General features: G+C 46.6%; 1 protein-coding gene across 1 annotated transcript in view; it reads right to left on the reverse strand.

The window, feature by feature from the left end:
* Positions 1-5,937: 5,937 nt before the first annotated feature.
* The window catches only part of LOC130360961 (uncharacterized), an 87,744-nt gene continuing 80,533 nt past the window's right edge, over positions 5,938-13,148 (reverse strand). Inside the window, exons 17-18 of the mRNA XM_056563517.1 lie at positions 9,533-9,674; positions 5,938-6,529 (exon numbers count right to left, since the gene is read on the reverse strand). Coding sequence (XP_056419492.1) covers positions 6,348-6,529; positions 9,533-9,674 — 324 coding nt within the window. The 3' untranslated portion in view covers positions 5,938-6,347. The remainder of the gene's footprint in view (positions 6,530-9,532; positions 9,675-13,148) is intronic.

The following is a 13,148-nucleotide window of genomic DNA, read 5'->3' on the forward strand; positions in this document are numbered from 1 at the left end:
TCACCCAGGACCTGATTAATTCTTTCTACTTGCCCATTGGATTGGGGATGATAAGAAGAAGAGAAGTTTAATTTGATCTTGAGCTGTTTACAGAGGGCCCTCCAGAATTTAGACACGAATTGGACGCCTCTATCCGAGACAATATGCGTGGGCAAACCGTGAAGGCGAAAAATGTGTACAAAAAATTGCTTTGCCAACTGAGGCGCTGAAGGAAGACCAGGAAGAGGAACAAAATGTGCCATCTTGGAAAATCGATCAACGACCACCCAAACAACTGTGTTGCCACGGGATGAGGGCAAGTCCGTAATAAAGTCCATACCAATCTGTGACCAAGGCTGTTCAGGAACAGGCAGAGGATGAAGGAGACCAGCAGGCTTCTGGCTAGGAGTCTTATCCCGGGCACAGACAGTACAGGCCCGCACGAAATCAACAACATCAGTCTCCAGAGTCGGCCACCAATAAAATCGAGTTGAAAGGATTTTTTGATGCCCGCATGGCCTGCGAGGTGGGAGGAGTGTCCCCATTTGAGAATCCCGAGACGCTGGCGTGGAGAAACGAAGGTCTTCCCTGGAGGGGTTTGCATGATGGAAGCTGGAGAAGTGGAGATCAGACAGTCCGGAGGAATGATGTGTTGCGGAGAGACCTCTACTTTAGAGGCATCAGAAGAACGAGAGAGGGCATCGGCCCTAATGTTCTTGTCAGCAGGGCGAAAATGGATTTCAAAGTTAAAACGGGCAAAAAACAACGACCACCTAGCCTGGCGAGGGTTCAGTCGTTGGGCAGACTGGAGATAGGAGAGATTCTTGTGATCAGTGTATATAATAACTGGATATTTTAATCCCTCCAGCAGGTGCCTCCATTCCTCAAGCGCCAATTTAATGGCCAGTAGTTCTCGATCACCAATGGTGTAGTTTTTCTCCACCGGAGAGAAGGTCCTAGAAAAAAACCCACAAGTAACAGCATGCCCGGAAGAATTTTTTTGTAGAAGAACAGCTCCAGCTCCCACAGAGGAGGCATCTACCTCCAATAGAAAGGGTTTAGATGGGTCAGGTCTGGAGAGCACGGGAGCAGAAGAAAAGGCAGACTTGAGATGTTTAAATGCGTCTTCCGCTTGGGGAGACCAGGACTTAGGATTGGCATTTTTCTTGGTTAAAGCCACGATAGGGGCCACAATAGTGGAGAAGTGTGGAATGAATTGTCTGTAATAATTGGCGAACCCCAAAAAACGTTGGATAGCACGGAGTCCGGAGGGGCGTGGCCAATCTAACACAGCAGATAGTTTATCTGTTTCCATTTGTAGTCCCTAGCCAGAGACCAAGTATCCTAGGAAAGGAAGAGATTGACATTCAAAGAGACATTTCTCCATTTTGGCATAAAGTTGATTGTCCCGAAGTCTCTGAAGAACCATGCGGACATGCTGGCGGTGTTCTTCTAAGTTGGCAGAAAAAATCAGTATATCGTCCAGGTAAACCACAACACAGGTATATAGGAGATCACGAAAAATTTAATTAACAAAGTCTTGGAAGACGGCAGGGGCGTTACACAGGCCAAAGGGCATGACCAGATACTCAAAGTGTCCATCTCTGGTGTTAAATGCAGTCTTCCATTCGTCCCCCTCCCTGATGCGGATGAGATTATAAGCACCTCTTAAGTCCTGTTTGGTAAAGATGTGGGCGCCTTGTAGGCGATCAAAGAGTTCCGAGATAAGAGGTAAGGGATAGCGGTTTTTTACCGTGATTTTATTAAGTCTGCGGTAATCAATGCAAGGGCGTAGGGAGCCATCTTTTTTGGACACAAAAAAAAATCCAGCTCCGGCTGGAGAGGAGGACTTGCGGATAAACCCCTTTTTTAAATTCTCCTGGATGTACTCCGACATGGCTTGGGTTTCCGGAGCAGACAGAGGATAGATTCTGCCCCGGGGTGGAGCAGTACCCGGGAGGAGGTCAATAGGACAGTCATAAGGCCTGTGAGGAGGCAAAGTCTCTGCTTGCTTTTTGCAAAAAACATCAGCATAGTCCAGATAAGCCTTAGGAAGACCAGATACCGGGGGAACCACAGGGTCACGACTGTGAGTACTGGGAAGCGGTTTAAGACAGTCCTTGTGACAAGAAGTACCCCAGTTCTTGATTTCTCCTGTGGACCAATCAAGGGTTGGGGAATGGCGTTGAAGTCACGGTAATCCAAGAAGAATTTCTGAAGTGCAGTTGGAGAGGACCAAAAATTCAATTTTTTCGTGATGGGGTTCGATGCACATTAGGAGAGGTTCCGTGCGGTAACGCACGGTACAGTCCAATCTTTCATTGTTAACAGAATTCATGTAGAGGGGTCTGGCGAGACTGGTCACCGGGATGTTGAACCTGTTGATGAGAGAGGCCAAAATAAAATTTCCTGCAGATCCGGAATCCAAGAAGGCCATAGCAGAGAAGGAGAAGGTAGAAGAAGATATCCGCACAGGCACAGTAAGGCGTGGAGAAGCAGAGTTCACATCAAGAGCTGTCTCACCCTTGTGCGGAGTCAGCGTACGTCTTTTCAGGCGGGGAGGACGGATAGGACAATCCTTCAAGAAATGTTCGGTACCGGCACAGTACAGGCAAACATTCTCCATGCGGCGTCGTGTCCTCTCGAGGTGTCAAGCGAGACCGGTCAACTTGCATAGCCTCCACGGCGGGAGGCACAGGAACGGATTTCAGAGGACCAGAGGAGAGAGGAGCCGGGGAGAGAAACCGCCTCGTACGAACAAAGTCCATATCCTGGCGGAGCTCCTGACGCCTTTCGGAAAAACGCATGTCAATGCGGGTGGCAAGATGAATAAGTTCATGCAGGTTAGCAGGAATTTCTCGTGCGGCCAGCACATCTTTAATGTTACTGGATAGGCCTTTTTTAAAGGTCGCGCAGAGGGCCTCATTATTCCAGGATAATTCGGAGGCAAGAGTACGGAATTGGATGGCGTACTCGCCGACAGAAGAACTACCCTGGACCAGGTTCAGCAGGGCAGTCTCAGCAGAAGAGGCTCGGGCAGGTTCCTCAAAGACACTTCGAATCTCCGTGAAGAAGGAGTGTACAGAGGCAGTGACAGGATCATTGCGGTCCCAGAGCAGTGTGGCCCATGACAGAGCTTTCCCAGACAGAAGGCTGACTACGAAAGCCACCTTAGACCTTTCAGTAGGAAACTGGTCCGACATCATCTCCAAGTGCAGGGAACATTGCGAAAGAAAGCCACGGCAAAACTTAGAGTCCCCATCAAATTTATCCGGCAAGGATAATCGAAGGCTGGAAGCGGCCACTCGCTGCAGAGGAGGTGCAGGAGCTGGCGGAGGAGAAGATTGCTGGAGCTGTGGTAATAGCTGCTGTAGCATCACGGTCAGTTGAGACAGCTGGTGGCCTTGTTGCGCTATCTGTTGCGACTGCTGGGCGACCACCGTGGTGAGGTCGGCGACAACTGGCAGCGGGACTTCAGCGGGATCCATGGCCGGATCTACTGTCACGATTCGGCTGGCTGGAGGTGGATCCTCTGTGCCAGAGAGGGATTGGCGTGGACCGTGTTGGTGGACCGGTTCTAAGTTGCTACTGGTATTCACCAGAGCCCGCCGCAAAGCGGGATGGTCTTGCAGCGGCGGTAGCAACCAGGTCGTATCCACCAGCAACGGCTCAACCTCTCTGACTGCTGAAGATAAGCGCGGTACAAGGGAGTAGACAAGAGCAAGGTCGGACGTAGCAGAAGGTCAGGGCAGGCAGCAAGGATCGTAGTCAGGGGCAACGGCAGGAGGTCTGGAACACAGGCTAGTAACACACAAGGGAACGCTTTCACTGGCACAATGGCAACAAGATCCGGTGAGGGAGTGCAGGGGAAGTGAGGTATAAGTAGGGAGTGCACAGGTGATAACACTGATTAGGCCTGCTGCGCCAATCAGTGGCGCAGTGGCCCTTTAAATTGCAGAGACCCGGCGCGCGTGCGCCCTAAGGAGCAGGGCCGCGCGCGCCGGGACAAGACAGACGGGGAACGGGTCAGGTACGGGAGCCGGCATGCGCATCGCGAGCGGGCGCCTCCTGCGTCGCGAATCGCATCCCGGCTGGGAGTGATATTGCAGCGCACCCGGTCAGCAGGTCTGACCGGGGCGCTGCGAATGAAAGGATGCTGCGAGCGCTCCGGAGAGGAGCGGGGACCCGGAGCGCTCGGCGTAACATATATATATATATATATATATATATATATATATATATATATACAGTGGTCCCTCAACATACGATGGTAATTCATTCCAAACGAGACATCGTCTGTCGAATCCATCGTTTGTTGAGGGATTCGTGCAATGTAAAGTATAGGAAGCTGTACTCACCTGTCCCCGCCGCTCGAGATGGTGTCCCTGCCGTTCCCTATGGTGACCCCGGGCCTCCACTGGGCTCTCTGCTGTCTTCTCCGGTCCTCCACTGTCTTCTCCGATCCTCCGCTGTCTTCTCCGGTCCTCTGCTGTCTTCCGCAAGGCCTTACTGGGTCTGCGTAGCGACGTCATTACGCCGCTGCGTACGCCATTCCTATTGGATGACGTGCGCAGCAGCGTATTGACGTCATCGGAGAGGGACGAGAAGACACCAGAAGACCAGCGATGGACCCGGAGGGCACCCCGGAGCATCGTGGAGGGGTAAGTAATACTTACCGCACCACACGGGGAAAATTAAGCTGCTATCCGGCAGCAGCTTAAGCATTTTGCGCTGCCGTATAGCACTTAAAGGGGTATTCCAGGCAAAAACTTTTTTTTATATATCAACTGGCTCCGGAAAGTTAAACAGATTTGTAAATTACTTCTATTAAAAAATCTTAATCCTTCCAATAGTTATTAGTTTCTGAAGTTTTCTGTCTAACTGCTCAATGATGATGTCACGTTCCGGGAGCTGTGCATGATGGGAGAATATCCCTTACATGATGGGAAAATATCCTCATAGGAGCTGGACAGCTCCCGGGACGTGAGTCATCTGAGAGCAGTTAGACAGAAAACAGCAACTCAACTTCAGAAGCTAATAACTATTGGAAGGAATAAGATTTTTCAATAGAAGTAATTTACAAATCTGTTTAACTTTCCAGAGCCAGTTGATATATAAAAAAAAGTTTTTGCCTGGAATACCCCTTTAATGCGATGGCCCCGACAAAAGAAATCATCGTATGTCGATGCTGACATCGACATGCGATGGCCTCTGAGAGGCCATCGTATGTCGATTTTATCATATCTCGGGGCCATTGTAGGTCGGGGGGTGACTCTGTTTATATACACATATATATATATATATATATATATATATATATATATATATATGTATGTAACACTATGGGCTTTCAATAGAAAGAAGTCTGAGCAAATAGAATATTAGCGACACAGTTTGGGTACCTCATCTCAGTTATGATCATACATGCAATGCAGGTACACAGGTATTAAGTCCCTAAAACAGGTTTTTACCAATCTATACTGCCTCCCTATAGCAAACACCACCAGGAGCAGAAAGGAAGAGCACAGAGGACTAAAATGTCAGCCAAATGGTCCACACCTCATCCCTCCAGCTGGCATCAGCCACACAAGGACATTTATAAACCGGACATAATCCACACATAAATATCAATGAGATGGATGACAACCGCTACCGTACAAATGTCATGTGAAATACAGGTTACTTTCTTACCGACCCTGTGGCCCTTAATCCACCATCATTGGCCATGTGTGCCTCTGTTTACGTACCTAAACAAGCCAAACACACATAATACACTGATGATCGGTATTGTATGCTTTCATCCATCAGGAGGCAGCATGGATTAGCCAAAACCTGTTTTAGTGACTTGATACCTGTGTACCTGCATTGTGTGTATGATCATAACTGAGATGAGACACCCAAACTGTGTAGCTAATATTCTATTTGCTCAGACTTTTTCCTATTGAGAGCCCATAGTGTCCTGAGAACGAACTCTATGAGTGCTTGGGGTGATATCCAGATAGCGCTGGAGAACAAAGGGAGGTTTTCCCCACATTAAGATGGCGGTTAATGCTATAAGTAGCTCACTGCGCTGGCACAGGGGAGGTTTGTATCTGTTGCCTAGGATGCAGAGATGTTGGTTTTCTATTGGCTGGTATGGGACTTCATCATATTTCTGCTTGGCTCGGGTATCAGGTGTGCATGCGCAATTCCATGTATCTCACGCCAACATTTACAATATGCTTATTTTTCATCCTGAGCCGATATGATTGGTCAGTGTACTGTCCCAGCCCCTACTATTCTAATAGAAATTCAAAAAATTCAAAAGTTTAATTGCTCCAGGTTGATATTGTAAACACAGTTGTGTTACGGTCCATTACAGGTTTATTTCAAAAGCGTGGCACGGCACAAATCATATGTGGCTTGGGGGGCTGTGTAATTCCAACAATAGGCGTCATGTCCACCTCAGTGACCCCTGGGGGTAAGTGGAAAGTGAATTTTTGTAGAAGGCTTGTAAAAAAGATGAAGAGCTGCATTCTTGCCAGTGTCTCTCCAGCACAAGCTCTGCGACCTGCAATGAAGAAAGAATATTGTTATGAGGATGAACTGTGTATTCTTCCTTGCTGAAGCCATTGCCTTTTAATAGTCACTTTAAATGGATATTTTGAGTGATACCTTTGCTTGTTTTAACTTTGTAAATATACTGTTTACCCCACGTGATCGGCATCTTATCCCTATCCGTTGAATAAAGGATAAGATGTCTAGAGGCGGATTACCCCTTTAAGTCCATGCTCTGCACGCTTGACTTTACGAGGAAAATGGAGCAGGAACCAAGGAATAGAAGCATTTCCCTAAATGATCTAGCAATTGGTGGGGGATTCAGCAGCTGAACACCCACCGATCCCAACTTCTGACTTGACCTTATGACACATCAGACGTTGTTTGAAAGCATAGATGGGTCATTTATTAATAAGTGACACTTTTGGGCCAGTGTGGGCCAGGAGCATCTGTTTGGCGTTTATCATGATGCCTGCTCCTTTTCATGATGCCCCCTCCGTTCATGTCTATGGGAGGAGGTGTGACGGCATTGTACTAGCCATCATGACCCCTCCCATAGACATGAATGGAGGGGGTGTGGTGTTTGTGTTCTCCAGTCATCAGACATGAAGCTTAGTTCGCTCCATGCACCAGATGACTGGGGTGCCGCTGCAGAGATTGAGGGGGTTCCCCAGTGGCCGAACCCCTGAGATCAGATATGTTATCCCCAATCCTCTAACACCACAGCTGGCCCGGAGATTGCGGGGGCTCCCTTTGGATAGGAGATACCATGTCTAGGGGTTGATATGGTAATTTATATATATATATATATATATATATATATATATATAACATGCAAAAATAATTCCATTTTGTGTATTCCATTTATATTCTTTGCCTCTTGTCCCATCTCCCAGTGAGCTCATATTGTGTCTTCTCTCCCCTATTCCTCTGTGTATGGTTATTTTTAAATGCTTTCTACTCTTTGGATTACACGCCTTAATACTAATGAAGTCCAGATTAGTGATGAGTGGCATAGGCCATATTCAAATTTGCGATATTTCGCGACTATATGGACGAATATTCGTCATATATTTGCGAAATTCGCATATTCGTTATATTCATTTTTTGCGCATATGCGGAAATATATGCGCATATTTGCGAATATTGAGCCCTTCCTTCTTTGATGGTATAGGGAACTATTAACTCTGTAAGTTTTCGCCCATGGAAACCGATAGGACTATTGTGGTCTATGGGCATCTCACAGCATTTAAAACAGTAAGCTAAGCAGGACCGTCTTGGCAGCACAGTGGATGGCAGACCACCACAGGTTTGTGTCCCGGGGTGGGACAGAGTTTTACAGTGTTGTGGCTTAACTTTACTTTCCTGGAAACGCTGCTGAGTTGCCCATAGCAACCAATCAGATTGCTTCTTTCATTTTTCACAAGGCCTCTGCAAAATAAAAGAAGCGATCTGATTGGTTGCTATGGGCAACTGCACAACTCTTCCTCTACACTGGTTTTGATGAATCTCCCCCATAGAGGGAGATTTATCAAAACCTGTCCAGAGGAAAAGTTTCTGAGTTGCCCATAGCAACTAATCAGATCGCTTCTTTCATTTTGCAGAGGCCTTGTAAAAATGAAAGAAGCGATTTGATCGGTTGCTATGGGCAACTCAGCTGCTTTTCCAGGAAAGTAAAGTTAAACCACAGCACTGTAAAACTCTGTCCCACCCCGGGTTACCTGAGCTGGTCTCCCATCCACTGTGCTGCCGAGATGGTCCTGCTTAGCTTACTGTTTTACATGTCATGAGATCCCCATAGACTACAATGGGCCTATTGGTTTCAATGGGCAAAAAATTATGGAGTTAATGCATCAGTCATAGTTCCCTATACCATTAAAGACGGGATGACTCAATATTTGTGAATATGCGCATATGCGGAAAACCAGTGTAGAGGAAGAGTTGTGCAGTTGCCCATAATAGCAACCAATCAGATTGCTTCCTTCATTTTTGAAAAGGCCTCTGGAAAATGAAGGAAGTAGTCTGGTTGCTATGGGCAACTCAGAAACTTTTCCAGGAAAAGTTTCTGAGTTGCCCATAGCAACCAATCAGATCGCTTCTTTATTTTGCAGAGGCCTTGTGAAAAAGCAATCTGATTGGTTGCTATGGGCAACTCAGCTGCTTTTCCAGGAAAGTAAAGTTAAACCACAGCACTGTAACACTCTGTCCCACCCTGGGACTCGACCCCGTGATGGTCTCCCATCCACTGTGCTGCTTAGCTTACTGTTTGATATACCGTGAGATCCCATAGACCCAATGTATGCCTAAAGATTAAAATCAAACTTTGGGGGTGCTGTCCTGGTGTTATGTGACTATGGGAATAAAGTTTTTGCGATCAGAGAGAGAATAAGTGTCCCTACCACTCAAGATGCAGTTGTCTTTTTGTTTTGAATGAATGCTTTCCTGGTGAATGAATGTTAGGGTGAATGAATGTTAGCTCACAGACAAATATGAGGACGCTGAGAATATTACTGATTCAGGGCGGCGTAAGCATTGTGCAAAAATTTAGGAATTTTTTTGTGTTTGTTTTTTGTTGAAAGCACTGATAAATTCCCCCTATTGTGTGTTCCCGGACAAGCGACAACTGTGTGGACAAAACATGTTTGAAGGCAAAGATATGAGGAAAATAGATATCAGTATATTATTCATATTTCAATAATTAAGTAAGTAACAATTTTTTTTCCAAAAACAAAAAACAAACAACAAAACAACCAACATTTTTAGGATTTTCACACTGGCAAAGAACTGGTGTGAAATCCACATCAGATTTTTTTTTTATGTAAAATGGACTCTCACCCTTGTAATACCATGTAGAACATAAAATATATGTTACCATGTCCAGGGGCATAGAGTAAACCTTAGATCATTCTCATGTAAAACTCTTTGAATTTTTGTTGAAAACTCAAAACTTTTGGCTCGAAAATGGCCCCCAATTGTATTTGTACCTTTATATTTCTTGTGCTTATAATAGACTTACCTGCAGAGAACGGCATGAAGGCATCCTTCTTTATAAAGTTTCCTTTGGAGTCGATAAAATGCTGTGGATAAAACTCTCCAGGTTTCTCAAACTGTGTTTTGTCTTTCAATACCGAGGTCAGTAATGGGATTATATAGGTCCCCTGGGGTCAAAGATATAATTTATCAAATAAAAAAAAAACAATGAGCTACATAGGTCTATACTAAACAAATGTGTGCAATGTCACATGACCACAGCTCAGAGAGGAAACCAGGAAGCAATCAGACCAATGTGGGAGAAAACAACAGCTAGAGTGTACAGCAGGAGCAGAAATCTGGTTACAGAATGTGCAACAGGCAGAAAATGTGTTGCTGGAACATATGTACATACGTACATATGTTGAGATTTTTTTTATCCTTTCATGACAACACTGAACATACACTGTTATACAGACTGTGCACTCACTACATTACACTGTAGTAGAGGGTCATTTCTTTAGTATTATCACAATATTTAACTCTCCTGCAGAGCTTTTACCTCGTCTACACATTCCCCCCGCCTCCCTCTCCTGTCCATCCTGACAGAGCTACTGCCTGGATCAAATGACAACAACTGGTAGGAAGTTCTTAACCCCTTAACGACGCAGGACGTATATTTACGTCCTGCGCCGGCTCCCGCGATATGAAGCGGGATCACGCCGCGATCCTGCATCATATCGCGTCGGTCCCGGCACTCATCAACGGCCGGGACCCGCGGCTAATACCACACATCGCCGATCGCGACGATGTGCGGTATTAACCCTTTAGAAGCAGTGGTCAAAGCTGACCGCCGCTTCTAAAGTGAAAGTGAAAGTGACCCGGCTGCTCAGTCGGGCTGTTTGGGACTGCCGCAGTGAAATCGCGGCGTCCTGAACAGCTTACAGGACACCGGGAGGGCCCTTACCTGCCTCCTCGGTGTCCGATCGACGAATGACTGCTCCGTGCCTGAGATCCAGGCAGGAGCAGTCAAGCGCCGATAACACTGATCACAGGCGTGTTAATACACGCCAGTGATCTGTACAAGAGATCAGTGTGTGCAGTGTTATAGGTCCCTATGGGACCTATAACACTGCAAAAAAAAGTAAAAAAAAAGTGTTAATAAAGGTCATTTAACCCCTTCCCTAATAAAAGTTTGAATCATCCCCCTTTTCCCATAAAAAAATAACAGTGTAAAAAAAAATAAATAAATAAAAAAACATATGTGTTATTACCACATGCGTAAATGTCCGAACTATAAAAATATATAATTAATTAAACCGCACGGTCAATGGCGTACGCGCAAAAAAATTCCAAAGTCTAAAAAAGCGTATTTTTGGTCTCTTTTTATACCATTAAAAAATGAATAAAAAGTGATTGAAAAGTGCGATCAAAAAAAAAATCATACCGATAAAAACGTCAGATCACGGCGCAAAAAAATGAGCCCTCATACCGCCCTGTACGGGAAAAATAAAAAAGTTATAGGGGTCAAAAGATGACATTTTCCTGCATGTAGTTATGATTTTTTCCAGAAGTACAACAAAATCAAACCTATATAAGTAGGGAATCATTTTAACCGTATGGACCTACATAATATTGATAAGGTGTAATTTTTACCGAAATATGCACTGCGTAGAAACGGAAGCCCCCAAAAGTTACAAAATGGCATTTTTTCTTCGATTTTGTCGCAGAATGATTTTTTTTCCGTTTCGCCGTGCATTTTTTGTGTAAAATGACTAATGTCACTGCAAAGTAGAATTGGTGACGCAAAAAATAAGCCATAATATGGATTTTTAGGTGGACAATTGAAAGGGTTATGATTTTTAAGAGGTAAGGAGGAAAAAACGAAAGTGCAAAAACTAAAAAACCCTGAGTCCTAAAGGGATTAAAGGGAACCTGTCATTAGCAAAAAACTTTTTGCTACATGCCCCTGGCTCACACAGCAGGATGATTGACAAGCCAGGAGCCTGCACAGAGCCCTGCTTGTCCTCAGTGTAAAGAGCCCTGCTTGTCCTCAGTGTACAGAGCCCCGCTTGTTCTCAGTGTACAGAGCCCTGCTTGTCCTCAGTGTACAGAGCCCTGCTTTTCCTCAGTGTACAGAGCCCCGCTTGTCCTCAGTGTACAGAGCCCCGCTTGTCCTCAGTGTACAGAGCCCTGCTTGTCCTCAGTGTACGGAGCTCTGCTTTTCCTCAGTGTACCGAGCCCTGCTTTTCCTCAGTGTACAGAGCTCTGCTTGTCCTCAGTGCACAGAGCCCTGCTTGTCCTCAGTGCACAGAGTCCTGCTTGTCCTCAGTGTACAGAGCCCTGCTTGTCCTTAGTGTACAGAACCCTGCTTGTCCTCAGTGTACAGAGCCCTGCTTGTCCTCAGTGTACAGAGCCCTGCTTGTCCTCAGTGCACAGAGCCCTGCTTGTCCTCAGTGCACAGAGCCCTGCTTGTCCTCAGTGCACAGAGCCCTGCTTGTCCTTAGTGTACAGAACCCTGCTTGTCCTTAGTGTACAGAACCCTGCTTGTCCTCAGTGACGTACATGCCAAATAGAGATGAACGGAAGGCCCCACCAAAATCCCCAACACCGAGCCAGGTATAGTCAAGGATCAACGCAGAGGTAGGTGGAGACGCACATCAATAAATGTCCAGTGGCCATGCTAGGATGTGTGAATGGTATAACCATCAACAAATGTCATAACAAACAAGAAAATATCCTGCATTCACCCCATAGTATTGGACTGCAAGCTCCTATTTGGACGATACCGGTGGATCGGCTTACAGAACTTTCTTTGGTGCTCAGAGGCGACTGATGGTGGTTTCACATTTGCACACTTATTCAGGCCAGAAGTGTGCATATGCAAAACCGCCGGCAGTCGCCTCTGAGCGCCCACGGAAGTTCTGGAAGCTGGTCCACCGTTACCGTCCAAATAGGAGCTTGCATTCCAATACTAAGCGGTGAGTGCAGGAAATCTTCTATTCCTTACGACTCAGTGCACAGAGCCCTGCTGGTCCTCAGTGTACAGAGCCCTGCTTGACCTCAGTGCACAGAGCCCTGCCTTTCCTCAGTGCACAGAGCCCTGCTTGTCCTCAGTGTACAGAGCCCTGCTTGTCCTCAGTGCACAGAGCCCTGCTTGTCCTCAGTGCACAGAGCCCTGCTTGCCCTCAGTGCACAGAGCCCTGCTTGTCCTCAGTGCACAGAACCTTGCTTGTCCTCAGTGTACAGAGACCTGCTTGTCCTCAGGGTACAGAACCCTGCTTGTCCTCAGTGTACAGAGCCCTGCTTGTCCTCAGTGTACAGAGCCCTGCTTGTCCTTAGTGTACAGAGCCCTGCTTTTCCTCAGAGTACAGAGCCCTGCTTTTCCTCCGTGTATAGAGCCCTGCTTGTCCTCAGTGTACAGAGCCCTCCTTGTCCTCAGTGTACAGAGCCCTGCTTGTCTTCAGTGCACAGAGCCCTGCTTGTCCTCAGTGCACAAAGCCCTGCTTGTCCTCGGTGCACAGAGCCATGCTTGTCCTCGGTGTACAGAGCCCTGCTTGTCCTCGTTGTATAGAGCCCTGCTTGTCCTCGGTGTACAGAGCCCTGCTTGTCCTCGCTGTATAGAGCCCTGCTTGTCCTCAGTGCACAGAGCCCTGCTTGTC

The sequence above is a fragment of the Hyla sarda genome, chromosome 3, assembly GCF_029499605.1.
Source record: "Hyla sarda isolate aHylSar1 chromosome 3, aHylSar1.hap1, whole genome shotgun sequence".
Lineage (NCBI taxonomy): Eukaryota > Metazoa > Chordata > Amphibia > Anura > Hylidae > Hyla > Hyla sarda.